Source organism: Nymphaea colorata, chromosome 1 (assembly GCF_008831285.2).
Source record: "Nymphaea colorata isolate Beijing-Zhang1983 chromosome 1, ASM883128v2, whole genome shotgun sequence".
NCBI classification, from domain to species: domain Eukaryota; kingdom Viridiplantae; phylum Streptophyta; class Magnoliopsida; order Nymphaeales; family Nymphaeaceae; genus Nymphaea; species Nymphaea colorata.
In genome coordinates, this window is record NC_045138.2 from 29,701,409 (window position 1) to 29,722,295 (window position 20,887).

At 39.3% G+C, this 20,887-nt stretch overlaps 2 protein-coding genes across 7 annotated transcripts; one reads left to right on the forward strand and one right to left on the reverse strand.

The window, feature by feature from the left end:
* Window positions 1-18: 18 nt before the first annotated feature.
* LOC116249363 (probable inactive nicotinamidase At3g16190) lies at window positions 19-3,961 on the reverse strand. Of its 2 annotated transcripts, none has more exons than XM_031622606.2 (5): window positions 3,575-3,961; window positions 3,282-3,395; window positions 1,603-1,837; window positions 1,103-1,219; window positions 19-154 (listed from the first exon to the last, which is right to left on the reverse strand). In XM_031622606.2, the coding sequence occupies exons 1-5, from the start codon at window positions 3,824-3,826 to the stop codon at window positions 75-77; spliced, it is 798 nt and encodes a 265-aa protein (XP_031478466.1). In that variant the 5' UTR covers window positions 3,827-3,961; the 3' UTR covers window positions 19-74. The 2 variants fall into 2 exon arrangements, with proteins under 2 accessions (XP_031478466.1, XP_031478467.1); XM_031622607.2 differs by lacking the exon at window positions 19-154 and adding an exon at window positions 437-759 and having other exon boundaries at window positions 3,575-3,946.
* A 4,418-nt stretch (window positions 3,962-8,379) lies between these two features.
* Window positions 8,380-20,878, forward strand: LOC116254245 (putative E3 ubiquitin-protein ligase LIN). 5 transcript variants are annotated; one of them, XM_031629491.2, is made up of 15 exons: window positions 8,394-9,466; window positions 13,520-13,726; window positions 13,853-13,923; window positions 13,997-15,175; window positions 15,871-16,012; window positions 16,135-16,392; window positions 17,386-17,689; window positions 17,779-17,903; window positions 17,988-18,104; window positions 18,508-18,639; window positions 18,723-18,845; window positions 18,930-19,040; window positions 19,773-19,922; window positions 20,011-20,256; window positions 20,575-20,876. In XM_031629491.2, exons 1-15 carry the CDS (start codon window positions 8,615-8,617, stop codon window positions 20,590-20,592), a joined length of 4,035 nt encoding a protein of 1,344 aa, XP_031485351.1. In that variant the 5' UTR covers window positions 8,394-8,614; the 3' UTR covers window positions 20,593-20,876. The 5 variants fall into 5 exon arrangements, 4 of the variants coding, with proteins under 4 accessions (XP_031485382.1, XP_031485368.1, XP_031485359.1 ...); XM_031629499.2 differs by lacking the exon at window positions 13,520-13,726 and having other exon boundaries at window positions 8,392-9,466; window positions 20,575-20,878; XM_031629508.2 differs by lacking the exons at window positions 20,011-20,256; window positions 20,575-20,876 and having other exon boundaries at window positions 8,386-9,466; window positions 19,761-19,897.
* The last annotated feature ends 9 nt before the right edge of the window (window positions 20,879-20,887 follow it).

Genomic DNA, 20,887 nt, shown 5'->3' on the forward strand with positions numbered 1-20,887 from the left:
ACTAAGGGTGACCCGCACCAAAACTTCAACTGGTATCCTGATAATTTCTCCACATGGTTGTTGCTCATTGTTATCTACAATTCTACATTATTGGCGTGTTCGCTGAGAGCCCATCGAGAACCATCTTCTCCAAACACCATGTCCACACAACTTCCTGTTGGCAGATGCCATTGGAAACCATGGAAAATTTGAGTTTAGCATAGAAGTGGGCTTGTGTGGCACGTGCCCGTTGAAAAGTTGCAATTTAATCATTAGTGTCCCTTGGCTAGAAATTTCTATCTCTGCCACTGGATTTGCAAATGGTTCTTTTTCTTCCTCTCCCAATGTAGTTAGGTTAAACAAAATTTGATAATGTCCATATAATGTAGAGAGGGAGAGAGAGAGAGAGAGAGAGAGAATAAAAATAGTACCAAGTGAAAAACAAAAGCTATTCAGATAAGGAAAGTACTCTTCCTCTAGACTCTATTAGATCAAACCCAACCATGGGATACTTCTAAATTGAATAGAGATAAATGTTTACTGAGAGTAAACTGTTCTGAATATTTGTACACCAAGTAGTCACAACCGTTCTAGCTGGAATTATTACTGGATAACTTCAGCAAGACCGATAATGGTAAAGGTAACAGATGGCAAAAAATAAACCTTGTCGATCATCTGGAAGAATCATTGATAAAACAATAGATGATCAAACGTCATCCCCGCACCAATCCAGCAACGTTGGTGTTGCAACCCCAATATTTTTCATGTCAAAAATATTGGCTGGCTCAAAGAGAAGATCAATGATTAGACAATATTCACAATAAAAAAAAATCTGCTATTCAGCATAGCCATACCAACAGAAGATCAAGAAATAAGATGAAAACAGAATTTATTTGGCATTAGCTACCAGCAACTTAATATTGTAAGTTTTAAAAACCAGTCATGCAGTTCCTTTTATATGAAATCCTTTAAAAGCGCTCTTGCCAGACTCTGTCGTTCTAAGTTGACCTAAACATTTAATCCCATTCACCCCACAACAATGGTGTTATGCATATAAAATTTTGCAAGTCAGGAACTACCTGAACTACAAAATATCATCTAGAATACTGACTAACATGCATACCATTGTGTATTTCAGGAGTAGCAGCAGCAGTTGCATCCACAATAACTGTAACAGATTTGTAATCAAGTGCAACGGCATCAAAGACAGTCTGTCTAATACAGTTTGGTGTTTGAACTCCTGTACAAATCAAAACAGCTGTTATAAGAAAAAGTAGAATCACAACATACTATAGGAAATGCAAGAGTTGTTACACGTAGCGTTTACACTCCTGATGCATGAGATATCTGCATATCCAAAAAGGTAGAACCATAATAAAATTCTAAGTACTCTTCGACTTGTTCTTAGTTACTAAGGTATAGAATGTCTTAAAATATTTCAGTTCGTTGAAATTAGACTTCCCTTCCTTCAAGAGGTCTACCAACTAAATATCTCCATTGCAAATAATCTTAGCTTAGCCCTGTGGCCCTGCCAACCGAACTCTAATTTTGGAATCACTGACGACTATTAAAGAGACAAACTTTTCCTGTGTGTGTATAGCTCATAAACTGAGATTCACTTACCAACAACGACAAGATCTGTGATACCAGCATTTTTAAGAAGTCCATCTAGATGTGTTGCAAAGAATGCACTGAAGCGTGTTTTCACCAATTTATAGTCACCCTCTTCAATTGTAAGGCCCTCCACTAGTTCAGCACCCTTAGATCCCTTGCTGACAGGTTTTTCTTTCCCATCACCATATAAGTGCCTCCGGAATACTTCAACATCTCTTCCGAAGGGATCATGTTCACGAACAACCTACAAAACAAAAGTGCAACATGCATAAATATAACATACAAAAGCATGAGCTGAGGTGTACTGATCTGTACGACAGAATAGTTGGTCATACCCATAAGGTAGAAGTCACTAGAATAATAGTCGCCATTTTGAAAGGGACCATGTAAACTCTGTTCTCGTCATTCTATATAGTGAAGCACAAGCAGAATAGAGCCCAGAGCACCATGTCCGACTAGCTGCAGACCAAGAATCATTTCGAATGGAAGATCAAAACTCGAGTTGAGGTTTTTGCCACTCAAAATTTGCAGCAAATTCTCATGGGGCTGCATAAGTAGAGAACTACATGGTACTAAGGAACACCTCTTTTTCATTAAAATGTATTGGACAGGTTTAACAAAAAAAGTTGTGTTTATAAGGCTAAATAGCATTAGAATCCAATAGAGAAGTCCTAACATAAATTAACTTTAAGGTTTACAAACTTGTCCGTCCAACCAATTGTGAACTCCTCGGTCCTAGTAAGTTTGGTTGCAGATTTCTACCAATAATGATATCCTCTCGAGAAAGAAAGACAGCATGCAAGGATTTTCTAATTCTAGTTTCTCAAATACTTCAACCTTCTGATGCTTGGGAAACTTTACAGTTTTAGCTGCCAAACCATAATCATTTCCATTTATTTCTCTTATCAGTTATCACAGATTACTGATTACCGGATCAGACTGACCATAATTTTTGAACTCTCAGTTTGATGTGTTTCGTCGGATATAAGCTGACCTAAACATGTCTTCGAAATGAATCTTAGGATGGAGTTAGGCTACAATGGTCAAATGCGAATGGATAACCAACAGAAACTTCACCCCCCCAAGATCTTAGCCTTTCAGAAGGCACTAATATAAAAATACAAGGGATTTGCATACATAATTTATAGCTATACAATTTCAACAAACAAAACAAACATGCCTACAAAAACAAGGAACTTCAGAAATGCAAGACACCTCCAAACAAGCAGGACCATCAAATGGCATTAGTGCAGAAATCCCGACTTCAAATTAGTGTTTGGTGTCAAAAAACATGGTTCGTATAAGGACTCCCCAATACATGGCTGGTTAGTGTTTCCGGATTTCAAATAATCAGAATAATTTTGCAAGGAAAGACACGGAATCAGTTTAATCATTTAGAGACGATCTTCGCCGACAATTAGAAGCAGTGAAGACTCGCCATGAGGCAATATCGGAGGTCAGGCAGATACTTCTCGTTTGCGATTTTCAGAATAAAAATAAAAGATACATCTCCCATTGAAATAAAACAGGAACCAAACGAAGCAAGAAGCGGCATTAAAGCGCCTCTCCCCAAAAAGGAATTGCACTAATGCAAAAAAAAAAAAAAATCACAGACATATCATTCCATTTTACAAACAAAAAGGGAAGGAACAAAAGGAGAAGAGGTTGAAGAACCATCTTGTTCATACCCAAATAATTAGTGCTCCTCTCTTTCTACCAATCTCCACAGCCTTCCTCACAGAAGGCACCACAGCGGCCCCACCAACCACTTGCATTGGTCCTCCTGGCAGTATGAAATCATTCTGCAAGAGACGAAAAAGAAGTTTACTTCTCAAAAGTCAACCGATTTCCCATTCTATGAATATGGGATACGAAAATTGACTCTTGTAACCCATCAGACTTGGAAAGCGAAAGAAAAGAACTTGAAAATTTTTTGCTGCCTCTTGAGAGAGAGAGAGAGAGAGAGAGAGAGAGAGGTTGCCTGCATGTCGACGACCAACAAGGCCGTTCTCTTCCACTTGCTCCCTTCCATCACCCACCTGCTACCACCACCAGACACTCGCTTGGCTGTAGACAGTGGTGAAGATCGCTTGCCTCCAAAGCCAAGCCGTTGATGAGACAGAGAAAGTGACTTGTGCAGATTTAAAGACAAGCCACTGGGGATGCTTCTGCTGCATAGGTAAGTCGGCGAGCATCGATTCGGGAGAAGAACGGAGGGGCATTTGATTGCCATAACGTTGGGAAGAAGACGAAGCAGCCGCAGTGTCCGCTTATTCGGTGGGACAAATCGATTATTCCCATCAAGTTCGACTAGGAGTCGTCACCCGGAATAAGAAAGAAAAGCTCGGATTGAGCATGAATGGAGTATAAATCCGATTCAACACTCGCTTCGTCCCTCATTTATTTAGGAGAAACCATTTTCGATGAAAAACTCCTACGATCGTTTGTCTTCAACATTTTGGCTCAACTAAACTGTTGCCCTCATCACGATTTATAATACAGATGAGTAAAACACTAAAACATGACAGTGATCAATTGATGAAAGAGTGCAATTAAAAACATATAACATATTTGCTGTAAAACTATTGTAATTTGTAAATGTGACTTTGATAGAAAATTTAGAATTCAAGTTGTTTTTGCTCGATCTATCTGCATAAGTGTTCGTTGCAATAAGAAAAACTCATATGTCAACCTTATATTTGTAGGTTTTTCTAGAAATGGGTATTTATTTAGCTGGCGATGTTTGATGCATTTTTAATAATTCATTTTTTAAAACACGTCTTCGTATATTTGAATCCAATGTTGATTTTGACTGAATAAATTTACATAAAAAAAACACATAAATTACATGCAAACTGTTCAATAGCACAAAATATGCCCTTCAAACCATGCGTTAATCATTTTATTTGCTTCTAAAATACCAAAAAGTCCACTACTTTTGTGATGAGTCAAGCTGAATCAAGTGTTAATGGTCTACGCCGGTCATCCCAATTTCAAACTCATGAGGGGCTTTAGCTATATGAACATGGCTTCAAATAAATCACCAACAATATTTCAGTGCTGAAAGCTTGGTATCTGATCAATTATTTATATGATAAATTTTGCTCAAAAATAGTATTATGTGAATTGAAATTTTAATTTGTTTAGGGGTTGTTTGTAGAGGTATCGTATGAATTCATGCTGGTTCATGGTAATATGTGATTAACCTATCTCAATTTTTAAGGCAGATTCATAAGACATTCACAAAATGTCACGTCTGCCAAACTATCTTTTAGAGAAAGCAAGTTCACAAAATGTCACAACTTCATTGGGATTGAAGTTGGACCTGTTCCAACGATATGTGAGGCGCTGTACCTACACTAAATCTCGGTGATGACTCAAGTGCTTTTTGGGGGGGAAAAATGGCTTCATTACTACCTCTCATACTTTCAAATCTTAGTCTTCTACTCTCAATCGAGTATGTCACATAAGTATGGGTATGAGTACAAACTTAGGTGCAGGTACGGGCACAAATGCAAAGCAATTTCAAAGAGCATGAGTGTGTGGAAACATGATTATATATATATATATATATATGTGTGTGTGTGTATATATATGAAATTGAAATCAGCTTGTTGCTGAATGTTGCTAGATGACTAAATATTTGTTCTAGACACGGATCATTAAGAGAGATGGTTTTCCATGAAACAGAACTACCACTTGGGATGGGTTGCATGGGCAGAGCAAAAAAATTTTCATGGAGGAACCGAATCGTAGTTTCAAAATTTTAACATGGTCAAAAATATAATTCTTCAAAATTTTTATATAAGATAAATAAAATATTTTAAAATTTACTTTGGTGCATAAAATGAAGCTCATGCTGCGCACTAGCTAGTGCCTTGCTCGCACTCTATTGGCACTAAGGGTATAACACCCCTTCCACATGTACGCACAACCTATTATTATTGCAATCAATTTCTTTTCCTACGAGTCCTTGGAGAACTTATTCCTAGATAACTTTTGATTGCAGTATGCCCTTGAGGCCCGTTTTGGCAAATAGAACAGTAAACCTCCCCAGGTTCAAATAATGAGATATTTTAGATAAGCGGAGCATACTATAAAAAGATAGGGATATTTCTTCAAGACAAAGCATTCGTAAACATTTAAACAACGTCATTTATTAAGATGATTTTAATTTTCTACCAGGCCTATTATCACCCTTCTTGTTCCTTCCAAGTTCCAAGCAATCACAATTGAGTTAGTTAAATGATATATTTAAGAGTTCAAATAATCACAATTGAGTTAGTTAAATGATATATCTAAGTGTGTCACATCTATTTGAAACTTTTGAAACATATTATTTGAGTATACAAAGAGGATAATCAAGAACATAAAGGGCCAACAAATCACGATACATCAGAATCGTTGAGCAAATAATCATGATTTTATTTTCAAGCGATGGAACTTAGAAAATCGTTTGCAATAAGAAAGTTGAATCTATCTATGATAATAAATCAAGTGAAGTACATGTCTGGGTTGAACAAGGGCACCCCAAAACTTGAAATCAATCAAACATATAGTTGTGTTTGTGTGTGTTCCATTTTCTTGTGTCCTTGTGTTTCCCAGTTTAAAATGCAATTAATTTACTCATATAATGGTATAAATTGGTCCAACATTATTTATTTTCCTTAAAAAAAAACATTTTTGAGATTGAATTCTTAAGAAATAAAATCATGATTTACTTATAAGCCATTGATTAATTTTAATGTTTCTTTTCAGGGGCGGATACAGGTGTGGACTTCCTGTGGGCCATTGCCCACACGGACCTCAAAAATTGCCCACACGGACCTCAAAAATTTCTTACTTTTTTGTTGATATTCCTAAGCTAGTGCCCCTTAATCAGAATTTTTGAACTTCGCCCCCTGGTTTCTTCCCCCCTCTTTGTGCACCTCTCGTTTGTGCACTAAAATGATGTAGTCAAATAAATCGCGTATATCACATCTATTGACTGTTTTGATGGTCTACTTGCTTAATTAAATGGTTGCCAGGTGTGAACAAAAGGTATAAAACTTGAAGTGAACCATTCAATCATACAAAAATGAGAAAATATGACTTCCATCCCTATCTCCACGATCACCCCTTTTCTATTAAATCACATTTAATGAGGACATAAGTAGAATGTTTGTCAGCTTTTATAGTTGTTACCATCCCGATTCCCGTGCTGGTGCATATACATTTATGTGGAGATGTCAATGGATCAGATTCAGATCAAGTATTTAATTGAATTGTTAAAGAAAATGGATACAATAAAGAAACACATCGAAAATGATTTGGATTCAAATTTCGCTTCAAATAAATATATATGATTGGGTTTGGATTCGGATTTAGTTTTATATAAAGTATCTAATAACAAATATCCATATAAAAAACTGTTTTGACTATATAATAATATGGTTCCAACTCAGTTGCTTTAATTAAAAGTTGGGCGCGCATTTGGTTGTGGATTTAGAAGGTTTCGTTTTTGATTGAGCAGCTGGCGAGGTAGGTGTGGACAAATTATAGGCAATTGCATACATCTAGCCACAAAGAAATACTTACTTTTATGTTGATACCTTAAAACATTTTTTTTTTTGTTTACATGTTGATGCTTTTTCAAATTTTTAAATTAATATTCTTTAACAAAAAATATGTAGTTCCACTCGTGTCCGCCAACGACTTAAATGAGCTTGACATGGCTCGTGGACCTATGGTGCTCGTGTTCACGACTGGACACTGACAAGACTCGGGCTGATCTGACCCACTTGATTGCATCAAGCCATCTTCCCATCTGCAGATTTCAGATTCAGGGAAAGAACGCCGCTTGGACGGTGACTTGTTCAAAAGGTAGAGCCCACACCGAACTCGGACTGGTCGAAGGTCCGAAGCGCGGAAGGATGCACGCGTCCTCGTTTGTGGAATGCGGACGGTAGAACAAACCTGGAGCGAGTCGAGTCGAGTCGAGTCGGCGGAACTGAGCTTGCTCGACTACCCGGTCAACAAGGCAAACGCGGGGCTCGGAGAAGTGGGCCCCGCAGAAGCCTTTGGACCTTGTCCACACCTAGAGGTTCGCTGACGCGTGAGGATGATGAGATTGGGGGCCCGCCGGACCACATCGTTTCTCGCCCTCAACCTCAGATTAATTACGAAAATGGCAGCCTCCTAAGGATCCGAATGTTCTCGCGTCCCCACGAGGATTTGAGCAGATTTAAAAATTCTAGATTATTCTTTTTAGAAAAAACAATACAAATCATTATTGGTGGATATTACACCTAAATCTAACAAATCAAACAATAAGGAACATAGCAAAATGATATTTCTCCTAACAAGAGTGTTTGTAACATATGTTTTATGATAATGTATATTGAGAAGAGTAATTTTAAGGTATGATTATACAGCACTAATGCACCGCATCTCAAAAAAAAAAAAATTTATTTTTCTTCAAGTATGATCAACTTGTTACCTTCACATATGAACAATGTACTTATTCATGTTTGTGCACAAAACGTGTATCAATCGATATTCATTGCGAAGCATGCGTGTATAAACATTTTATAAAGTTAAGCAGTTATTAGTTTTTTTTTTAAGCTTTAATCGGTTACTTATGAATATATTAACAGCTGAGCAGTTATTAGTGAATTTCTCCAAACGAAGAAAATTCATACTTTCAAAGTAGCATATTCGTGTTAAACTTAATGAAAACATGAAAAACGACATTTACCCATCCGAAGATCAATGATCGATCTAAGCCGTTGGTTTTTCTTATAGAAGTTTCGTATCTGCACGCCACGCCATTCTGGTGGGGCCCCACCGGACTCCGGAGTTCCGACGACGACGTGGACATTGAAGTAATATTTGGAAGACACGAGGCGATTTTGACGGGCTCGACTACTTAATAATCGCGCGCATTCCTCGGCTCCTGCCTTCGCCGCCAGGCAGCGCCACCACTGCTGCCGTACCCTCCGCCACCAGCAGCAGCCGGGGAAGTCAGCCCCGGCGGACCACGATGAGCTCCGCAACGGTTTCCAATTTCCTCCACCAGGCGTCGCTCTTCTCTAAAGAAGTACTCTCACAGCCGGATGCCCGCTTACGCCTCCGGCGTTCCCTCGTTGCCCGCCCGTCGAGCAACGCAGAACCCTCCCTCTCTTCCCTCCAGCTCGCCGCCGAAACCCTCGACCGCGCCATCCTCGCTCCCGACTCGGACTCTCGTCTGGACCTACTAGACCGCGCTGAGGAGCTCCTACTCTCTGCCCTAGGGGGTGATCCCCACACCTCCGCCGTCGCGTTCCTCCACCTCGCCGTCGTCTCCACTCTCCGTGGCAATCCGGTCCGCTCCGCTCGATTCCTCCTCGATGCCTTCGCTTCCGACCCGTCTTCCGCGCGCGGCGATCTCGCGCCAAAGGTATGGGAAGAATCCCTCGTGCAACCACTCCTCCCGCTGCATCGGCTGTTCTATGCCGAGAAGCAGGCGATCCTTGCTTCCGTCTCGTCGGAGTTCCAAGACCGGCAGGGATCCATGTCGGCGTTGGATTTCTCGTTCACGAGCGAGTCGCTCGCCTTCGACGAGGCCTCTCGCCGGCAGCTGCTGTCGAGAATGAGCAACGAGACGGTGGAGGAGCTGAGGATGCTGGAGGATGCTTACGAGGAAGCTCTAGACGAGAACACGAAGCTTCTGGCCAACTTCTTGAGGGAATTTCTGGAGAATTCAGAGGGCAAAGAGCTTACGAACACTAAGAAGAAGAAAAAGAAGAAGTTCTTCGTGCCGGTGATTCATAAAGTGAGGGGAATTAGGGTTTCGGGAGCAGAGAAGCTGCCGGAGAAGACGGGAGACGCCGGATTCCGCGACGGACGGTATAATGTAAGGACAACTCCTCTCTGAATATTCCCTATTTTCTTTTCAACATTTCTGTGTCTTTTTTTTCTTCCTCATCCACTCTGTGAAAAGTGGGGCAGAAGGCGGCTGATCAAGTTTGACTTAGGTCAGGCCGGGTCCCTATTGTTTAGGGTCTGCATCCACCCAACCCATAAGATTCGGACCCTGATACTCGAGATGCTTGCTTGTCTCAGTCTTCGTTAGGCCGGAGTTGAACCGCTTTCTAGCCTTCTGAAAGCTCAAAAAAAAAAAAAAGGTTTATATGTAGATAACGTGTCTTAAGAAACAGTAAGTCATAATGTTTATGCTTAGTGTTTGGTCTATAAATCTACAAATAACATCAATGGTGACACTGTTTTTCAAATTATAATATCTTTTGTATCATTGTCAAATGTTTTGAAAGAAACGGACCTTTGATTATTATATTTAAAAGTACTTTTAGTAATCACATTGTGTTTCTTGAAACAAAAGCACTTTTCTCTTCAAAAATAATCTTTTTTTATTATTATTATCAAACGCCTTCTAAAACAAAGTGCCATTGTTCTATAGTCATCAATTTGATCCCAAAAAATTGTCATATTTTTGAAAAGCCAATATTTTCAATAACTCATGGCACCGTGGTGTTAGTTCTACGTTAAAAAATTTATATGTGCTGGATGATTCTCAAGTTGTATTTCTTGTGTCAGACGAAAACATTTTTTATGCCTTTCCTAGAACATAAGGGACCGACCCATTAATGGCTTCGCGGGGTAGATGCAGTGGCGGAGCCAGCGTGGGGCAGGTGTGGGCGCCTGCCCACGCCAGCTCAAGAAAACTCCATATGAAATGGAGTCTCAACCCAGCTTCACCCCTGTGTTGCCCACGCCAATATTTGCTTTATTTTTAAAATAACAGAAAATTTTTTCACAAACTATGTACTAGTGCCCCATAGCCAAAAATTTCTGGCTCCGCCACTGGGTAGATGGAGTCATGGAGGCCAAGGCTCCCAACCTTGGTGCCAGTTTTCCTCCAGAGTATCGACCATGGACTCTGGACCCACCAACATTCTTGGTAAAATGGGCTCAGTATCCACATGAACGTGTGGCCGGTACATGTAGGACGCCGACTAGTTCCTTGTTGGAGCAATGGCCTTTTGGCCCTGGACCCAACTAGATCTGGTTCTATTTGGGACCAATTTCTTGTTAGGCATGGTCTTTGGACTCTGGATCCAACTAGATCTGCATCTGTTTGTTGTGCTTGTGGCCTTGATTGTCCTTGTCGTTTTGGTTCATGCCAACCAAAATCGATCAATGCTTCATCGAGACATTTGACTGTTTTAGCATAACACATGGATGGCCACCACCTTCCACTCAAAGCATAAATAAAACAAAAAGGGGTGGTTGAGAAATTAAAATTGTGACCTTGAGGATGGAAGTTTATATGAGGGAGAAAGCTTAAATGTTAGACCTCTCACATAGTCATTTAAGATAGTTAAGGACTTGGGGCTATATGCGCATTTTGTTGGTCCGCAGAGTTAGGTGAAGATTTTAGCCACATCATGAACAAGTCGTGGTTTGCATCTGACTTGTGCTTGTATGTCAAGGTGCTTTCTTTTTCTATCTCTCCCTTTCTTTGGATTGGCAAAGTTGGGGTTAGGCAGATCTGAACCAGAGGACAAGGTCCTTTCGTCAAGTAATCAAACTGGACTTTAAGCATAGGAAGAAAAGCAATTCAGGTGGCTTGTTCTTTCAAACTTGATTGCCCATTACAGAACTCAATTTAGACGAGCTATTAGAACAAAATTAGACTCTTTTCGCAAAGTCAATATGACTGTGCAGTGCCGCAAAAGAGGCTTGTCACCCGTCCCATTATTTTATCCCCTAGGCGGCACGCAGCGTCTTCCGGCCTCCAAACTGCCACGTCTAACCACTTAAACAGTCCTTTCTTCATGTTTTTTTCATGGTAATCCTCCCAGTTTGTTGCAGCTGGTTCAAGATTGTAGGTCAAACACCCCATTTCCTTTTTCTTTCTCTACACACACACATATATATATATATATATATATATATATATATATATATATATATATATATATATATATATTGATATTTTGATATTTTGTGATGATAAAAAAATGTTGTAAAGAGTGCAGTCCATAGCTAAAAACTATGGCGAATGAATGAATTGTTGTTACGGAATGCACCATTCACGATAATTTTTAGTGTCATAAAATATAAATAAACCTATTTGACAATGAATATTGACCGGTAGATTTTAATTCATATATATATATATATATATATATATATATATATATATATATATATATATATATATATATATATTCAATACGCCGAATGGCAACATTTTTACAAAAAAATATTAACCACACATATATGATATCTATGTCAATCAAACAAAAGGTTAATTTTCTTTTTCTTATACGTGGATAGGATTTTGTAGGCCAATAATGGTCAAACCCTTGATTTTTAAATTTTCATAAAATAAGTTTTAGACAAACATGGAGACTTATATCCTTATGGACAATGCCCCGAAAAATACTCTCTCCCTCTCTCTCTCTCTCTCTCTCTCTCTCTATATATATATATATATATATATATATATATTCTTTTCATTGAGCAACGAAGTCACTGTGGGTTCAAAAATGAACGTGAAGTTGGACGCCTTGTGAAGTATCTTAAAATCTTAACGCAGAGTACGGAAAAAGATTTTTTTTTTCTTTTGTTGTCCTGTACACTCTAAGGTTACAGTAAGTCCCTTCCGTTCCGTGCTTCTTTCAAATTCCGCACTCATGTCCATTTGAAAAGGAAAAAAAAAGTCTGCGAGCGGACCTTCCCTCCCATCTGTCACGCTTAGTCCATGTTCACATTAGGCACGAATGCCCTTTACTTTCGTCTTCAGTTGGTTCTTAATTTTTTGGCTTCCATGTTCACATGTGTGTAAGCTCTATTTTCTACAAGGATGCTGGGCCCCGCTCAGATCTCTCCCCTTTTTATCTGCTTTGGGTGAATCATGATTCCCTAGGACTTGAGAATATTGTTGCCATTCTCACGAAACAACATGCCACGGAATTTCGTCTTATAAATTCTATGAATGACGACGTCAAGGAGTATTGCTGACGTCATGGTGGTTCAACTTAGTCAAATTTAAAGGTAACATGGTTACAAAGAAGCTGTTGTCAGTTGAGTGAATACGTATACACATTTCAGCGAGTCCTACTCCCTAAAGTTCCGGAGCTAGACCGACTCCCTCTGGTCAAACTTTTCTATCACTTGAGCTTCCATCTCTGCTTGAGTTGGTAATTTTTCATTCCATCCTGACATCTAGCGCTTCTGCCAAACCTGATATAGGTGCCCAACAAACTTCTTTGCAATATGATATTAAATATGCTATGGGAAGGCTTTGAGGACAATATCGTTCGACCAAACGGGCGATTATAATATTGATACTGATACTAAATAACAGGGGAACAAGTATTCTTTGCCAGAAGGTCGAGAAATACGTATTGAGGCCGGGTATATTTAAAGCCGAAAAAAGTCATTTTTCAGTGAAGCCAAAACATAAAATACTTGTTCAAAAGGCATGGACTCCTAGATGGGCTGGTATCAGCGTTATAATTCTTTTGTTTTATAAGTGCCTTCAAGTATTTGCTTGTTTATATATATTAGTGCGCTTAAGGATTGAAAGTTTCTGAAATAGTATTCTTAAGCTATAAATATCTGACTCCGCCACTAATTCACCTCCGTTAATTATTGAGGCAAAATGTGGTCGCACTTGTGATAGAGAAGAGTAATACCTATTTTAATTGTCTTTGCACCTCTCTGTTCAGTTGGTGCTTCCATTTTTATACCTCTGTTTGGGTGGTTCGACGATGTAAGGTGGTCGGACCGTCTGGTTGTCATACCATGATCCTTCGTTGACATAATGAGTTACTGTATTTTACATTTTTTTTGCATTTTGCTCTACCTTTTTTGCATGCATTCTCTATCCCACCTGCGCTGAAATATTCTTTTCCCAATGTTCCTTGAGTATGTTTAGCCAATCTCGGACGAGGAGGGTGCCACTGACCTCTCCTCCACCTCCATAACTGAAAAGCCTTTGGTTTCGTGGCGGCGTATGGTTCCTGCCGACCTTAAAACAGAAGTCGTAAGCACTAGCTCGGATTACAGCAGTCTTCTAATGGAAGGACTGGTCCTTTCCTCAGCCCATTCCCTTACTTCTTCTGACACGGAGGACGAAGAGGAGGTGCGAACGTTATTTCCAAGAAACAGCAATGGAAGTTTCTACTTTCTCATCGGGACTTTCTTCTGTTTCCTTTGATGTAGTTGTCGATGCTAATGGTCAACATTACTGTAATCTGCATAATCGCAGGATGGCATGCACGGAGACACCTCATTTTGTGAGCGTAAGCGGGGAACTGGCGAACAAGCAGAAACAAGCTGGTGAGTATCATGCTTTATCACGTCTCGTTACGCTTATCAATATGGTTTTACTACTCACATTAGTCTCTCTCAGTTCACTGGGCTTGTTAATGGATGCGTCTGACCATGGTTCGACGACCCACCAGCCTGTGCTGTCAACAGATTTCTTGTACCCCATAACGGGTCAAGTCTTTGACGATCAGGTGACGCTAGAAACGGGACAAACTTATGAGCGAAGTGCCATTCAGGAGTGGATTGAGGGAGGGAGGAAAGACATATGCCCTATTAAGCACCAAAAACTGTCGGCCACCATCCTGCCCAAAACCAACTGTGTTCTAAAGGATCTCAATGCGAACTGGAGGGAGAAGAATGCAGGTTCAGCTAAGGAGACCAAAGTCCTTGTTCAATCTAAATATGAAAGCCCTGAAATCGGTCTCTCGGGTTCAATGAAACTCAAACACTCCTCGTCCGAAATTAGTGTTACCAGCCAGGTTGATGGGATCGTCCCGGAGCTCACATCGGATATAAGCAAGCTCTGGTTGTCAGGAAGTCTGCATGAAATAGAGAATTCTGTGCTTGCTATCAAAAGGGCTTGGGGTAATGCAGATGCGGACAATGAAATTCGGACCTCGTTGGCAAAACCTGACGTTGTTAGCAGGCTTGTGGAGATACTCTTCAACTCCTTGGATATTCGGGTGTTAAGGACGACCATTTATCTACTGTCAGAGCTGGTTGCAAGGGATGAAACTGTCATGCAGACACTCATGCAGAGTTATCCCAATATTTTGGAAAAAGTAGTTGTGCTGCTTAAGAAGGGGATCTTTGAGGCTGCTACATTAATTTCACTTCTGAGGCCATCATGGGCAAGTCTTGTAGCCATGGATCTGATTCATTCCCTACTTGCAGTTGTGAAGGCAGCAGTGCAAGAAGGAAGTGAGCAACCACGGATGTATTTGAGGCCAAAGACTGCTGCTATCCTTCTTTTGATGGAAGTTCTTAAGGGAGATGATGGTAATGTCCATAAGGTTGGTGGTGCTGTAATTGCGGAGAAGGCGCTTGAGAATGTAGTCAGTAGCCTCGAGTCTGATAGAACCGAGGAGAGAATTGCAGCTATTAGAATCCTATTAAACTGCATTAAAGAGAAAGGAAGTTGCAGGAGAATAATTGCTGACAAGGTTAATTTGTCTTCTGTCTTTGGAATCTTTATGAGTGCCAGTGTTGCGGAGAAGTTTGAAATTGTTGGTTTCCTGTCTGAACTCGTCCGCATAAACAGGTATGCTTCTCCTCTTTGTTAGTTAATGCCATCAATACCGCGATTAGCTGTATATGAATCATTTTTTTTTTGTCTAAATCATGTCTTCTCTAAATATTATCAATATCTCCTAATTTATTTTTCTGTATGAATTTCCATTCTTCAAGTTACTTGCTTTAGATTTGCAGGTTTTAGTTAGAATAGCAGTTTTTGTTTTCTGAGTCACATTTGCCTTTTCAATTCTTTAGTGGCGCTATTTGGATGGATATTTGAGTTTATATCACTCAGTGAATGTTTAGCATAGGTTAATTAAATGATGTGAAAATACTTAAGCCGGATTACTAACCTTTTCTTCTGATCTTGGTGAGAAAGCTCAGTTGTCTTTTGGCTTTTTCCCTTTCATAAATTTGTGAAAGCTGAAATTTTCATCAGGCAGATAGATACTATTATTGCCTGTCAAAATGACTTTGTTCAAAATAGGATACAGTTTTTGCAAACAAATTATTTTGCTGTTGTAATTAATGCCATCCTGGGAAGGATAGTTTTGCTTGTTAATCTGCTTCCTATTATTAGGCGGATGATATATTTCTGCATGGTTTGGTTCTTTTATTTTCTCATATGCTTCTTATATGCTGTAATAACTAATAACTATTCCAGTTTTTTAATATTTCTTTGTCTGACATTAGTTCGTGAATAATGGATACGTTTTCCTTTAGGACATGCAGCGAGCAGCTTCTGCAAAAGATGAAGGATGAGGCTTCTTTCAGCTTAATGCATGGCCTTCTTCTCTACCTACAGACAGCTCTGCTAGACCAGTGCCCTGTGATCGCTGGTCTCCTACTCCAACTTGATCTCTTGGTTGGGAAATTTTTACATCAGTGTGCCAATTACTGAGATTCCTTTTTTTTTCTTTATATTTTTTATTTTCCACTATCCATGATTTAAATAACTTGGTTGTTGGTCTAATTCCTGCTTGGCAGGCAGAACCTAGAAAGATGAGCATATATCGAGAGGAAGCCATAGATGTACTCATTTCTTGCCTTAGAGATTCTACATCTCCTACAGCCCAAATAGCTGCTGCAGAAGCTATAATTGCACTCCCAGGAAGGTTCTCTGCATCGGGAAAGCCACTTACCCGTTCTCTCCTTCTTAAACGTGCTGGAATCGACAAGAATTTGAGAGCCATGATGCAAAGAGACCAAAGATGTCTTATTGAAAGTGCGGTAGTGGATAATTTGGTTAGTATTCCTTGTCCAGCCAAGCTAATAAAGCCTTTTGGTTATATGTTTTCTGAGTTTCCTATTCATTGTAAATTATGTCCTTATTTATTAGTGAATGGATTTGCTGTATATGTCCTAAGCTTTATCCCTTTTACCTTTTCTCATCGCATGTTCTTTTCATGCTTGATATTTTGGCTTCAAAGTAGATGGAGCTGGCTTTACTCTTTATGCCTTTTAGGAATGAATTTTTCATAGTTTGCTTGAGGATCCAGTGCATTTGTTCCATATTCATATTGTAACACTCTAAAAATTTGGTCTTATATTGAAGATTGTGAGGGATCTTCAAGGGCTTATAAAAGGGACTGTTAAAGTAGTTGGTTGTCCTAGTTCTAAGCCTTTTCTTGACTGGAGCCGAAACTGCTAGGAGGTGGGTTGGATCCACCAGACCAGGGACCCGAGCTCGGGAGTGGATCATGTCGTTACAGTGGTATCAGAGCACGGTTCAACACTCAGACCTGGAGTCTCATATGCGTGGATGCGTGTGCCTTAAGGGAGGTAGATTGTAACATCCCAAAAGTTTAGTTCTATATTGAAATTTGTGAGAGATCTTCAAAGGCTTATAAAGGAGATTGTTAAAGTAGGTTGGTTGTCTTGGTTTGAAGCCCTTTTTTGGCTAAATCTGAAACTGCTAGGGAGTGGGTTGCGATCCACCAGACCAGGGACCTGAGCTCGGGAGTGAGTTGGGTCGTTGCACAGGTTCCCTAGGTAAAGAAGAAATTTTGTTTTGGTAATAAGCAATTTGATATAAATGCCTTTCAGATAGCAAGTGACTGAAAGTACTCTTAACTGTTGTCAATCAGTTCCCTATTTGTATTGACATGGTACTTGCAACATATATTTCCCTTCTTTTTTTTTTTTTTTTTTTTTTTCCAGAAGGAAGAAGGAAACTGCATGTGCATTCTTCCCGCGTGCTCTTTCTTATTTTCTTCTTGGGTGGGATGATTGAAACAGGAAGAGGAGAAGGCTGTGAAATGGGAAAAGAAGATGGCATTTGCTCTAGTCAGCCATGAGTTTGGCCTGATTTTTGAAGCTTTAGGAGAGGGTCTGAAGAACAGTTATAAGGAACTATCTGCAAGATGCTTTGTTTCAGCAACCTGGCTTGCTTCTATTCTAGGAGAGCTTCCAGACACAGGGGTACGTGGAGCTGCTCGTATATGCTTGCTAGAACTTTTTATTTCAAACTTTAAGTCGGCTCAAGAAGTGGAAGAGAGAGCTCTTGCAATGCTTGCCATGAATAGCTTTATACATGACCCTGGTTGGTATTCAGCCTGTCAAAAGTGTAGTGCCAACTGCCAGCAAGTACCATGATTCTATATCTCATGCCATGATTGTTGAAAATTTCAGATGGTTTCCAAGTTCTTACTTCACATATGAGAGACATACTGAAAAAATTGAGGGAATTGAAGGAGGTATCCTCTTTATCAGCTGAAATGATTAAGGCTCTTACAGGACAGCAAGAACCCAATGCTGTAAGTTTGCTGCAATCTAACAGTAATCAAGATTTTTTTTTTTTTTTGATGGTCATGCAGACTAAAGGTTTTCTCCTTATGTAGGGTATCTGGTTTCATAAAGAGTTGTTTCAAATGAGTTGCAGTATGAATGGAGGAGTGCTAGCTATGAATTGCTACAGAGATCTTATTTTTAGTGGCCATTCAGATGGAACAATCAAGGTGACAACTTTATTCTTTGCACTTAATTTTTGAACTTTAAATTTCAACTCCCAAGTCTGGTTTTGATTCTAATGACCCAGAGCCTTGGAATGTAGTCTCACTAACCAAGTGCAAATTGCAAAATTAATCTTGGCAACTTTGATGTCCACGTATTTATATGTGTGAGACAGTGAGTGTGAGTGTGATTGCTTTGCATTTGTGTTGCGCACCCAAGTGACATAGAGTAGGCCATGTCTTAGATATGGATTCCATGCTTTCCTTTCCAAATATACATGCTGTCCAGAAATATCAGAAAAAGTTAATGGCCGCACAGCTGAATTTCTTTTTTCAAATCCTTTCTCTTGGTGACAATTTTCAATCCTCGTCAGCTTTATCATTGACATGGAATATGGCTGTTAACAAGGTCTGGGGCATTGAAGGAAGCCGTCTACACTTAATCCAGGAAACTCGAGAACATTCAAAATCAGTTACAAGCTTGGAAGTCTTGCAGAACAATGGGAGATTATACAGTGGCTCTTTGGACAAATCAATAAGGGTAAGTTTTCTACTACCAATTAGAAACACTTCATCCTTTTCTTTTATTTTTTAAGTTTATGACTGGATACTCGATGTGAGTAGGTCTGGTCTGTGGGTGTGAACAGAATAGAGTGTGTTGAAGTCCACAATGTGAAGGATGTGGTTCATGGTCTTGCTGTTGCTAATGCTGTTGCTTGTTTCATAACCCAGGGACCTGGTGTAAAGGTAGAAGCCTTTTCATTTAAGTAGTTTTACTTCTTGAAAATCAATTGAATTTTGCTTTTGATATGGCCTTCACAACATTGACAGGTGCATCCCTGGAATGGTATCTCCAACTTGGTAATTGCTAACAAGCATGTTAGGTGCATCCGTTTGGTACATGGAAGACTTTACTGTGGATGCAATGATGGCAGCATTCAGGTATTAACCTCGATTTGTTGATTATCACAAATATCCATGTTATGAAATATGTTTTGGCAATAAATTTACATTATGTCGAAGTAGCCCTTCTATAACTGTTCATTTTTATATTTGTCTCCATATAAGCATAAGTTAATGCATATTCTTGTAAAGTCTATGACAGAGCTTGTCGCTAATAAAAAACATGCATTTGTCTTTGACGACTAGTTCTTGGAATTTTTTTCTGTTTTTGCAAATGTCTTGAATTTCTTGTGTTTCTTGTTTAAAATGGAATGATATTATAGATACATGTGCTACAGGCTGAATTTTTTATTCATTTAAACGCTCACTTTTCTCTAGCTGTTATATTGTAGTAAAAATCCACACCTGTGAATATGCCTATACTTTGAACTTTGTTCCACAGGTTAAATTTTGATATAAGATGCAGACTCTAATTTGGTACGATTATTCATTTCCTTTTCTAACTGTAGACATGCTGTAATTCTCCACAATATTTTGTACTTTTCTTTTGACACTTTGGGTTTGTACATCGTCAAACTTTCCTTTTCTTCCTGTCGCCTACATTTAGAATATTTTAAATCCATTTGCCATAATAAAATTTTACATATTGGTTGCGGATACATACCAAGGAAGATCAACATGTTTGGCCTGCATATTTGGTGACGTGCATGTTTGGCCCTTGTGCCAGTGAGTTAATCATGCTTCTGATTATGCAAATAGCTAATTTTGTAGGAAGTTGATCTGGCAACTGGAACTTCAATCACAATTCAACCAGCTACGAGGAAATTGATAGGAAAAACTAATCCAATTTATACTCTGGAAGTCGGTGATGGTTTCCTTTACTCATCCCACGCTTCTTTAGATGGGGGACCAACCGTGAAGGTAATTTAATCTGAGAAGCTTTAGGATAATGAAGAGCATGTGATCATGATTGATATTAACTACTATATCATTATTAATTTGCCTGTAGATGTGGACTACAGCATCCTATACAACGGTGGGATCATTAGTGCCTACTGCAGATGTGCGATCCTTGGCCATAACTTCTGAGCTAATCTACCTAGGCTGTCGAACAGGTAGTATAGAGGTGTGGTCAAGGGAGAACCACAGGAGAGTAGGAACACTGGAGACTCGGACTAACAGTAAGGTGCTATGCATGTCCTTGCATGCCAACGGTGAAGTTTTGGTTCTTGGAACTGCAGATGGACAGATCCAAGTAAAAATCTCTCTCTCTCTCTCTCTCTCTCTCTCTCCCTCTGTGTGTGTGTGTGTGTGTGTGTGTGATGATGATGATGCAACATGAGTGAAAAACTGCATGTCTTTTGTCTGGATAGCAAAAACAAAAATGCAGATTTTTCCAAAATGTTGTTGCGTAGCTAGGTTCCTTGACTTTGCATAATGGGATTTCTGGACCCTTAAGTTTAGAAGCATGAAATATCACATGGAGATGTTATTTCACTGGTTTACATGGTAGGCTTGTCCGTATTCAAATTTTTGTTCTGATATGTAAACGTAGTTACTCTTCTAAATGCAGGCATGGGAAATCAGCTAAAAGTGGTCTAGAAGAACACTGGTATTAAGAAAGCCTGCTTACAAAAATTTAGTTGAAGGAATTCAATTTTCTCTGTTTCCTTTTTCTATTTCCTCGTAATCAATTTGAGGAGTTCATTCACATGCTTGTATTCTTTGGCCTTTCTTCTCGAAAGGCTCCATATTGTTGTAAAAAGCGATACACCGAGCAAACCACGGAAGAGTTGTATCCCATTATTGTACAGATTGGTCCCTGTATAGCAATTTTTACGCATAATACTAACGTGAAGTTCATGTTCAACCAACAAAAGAAATAA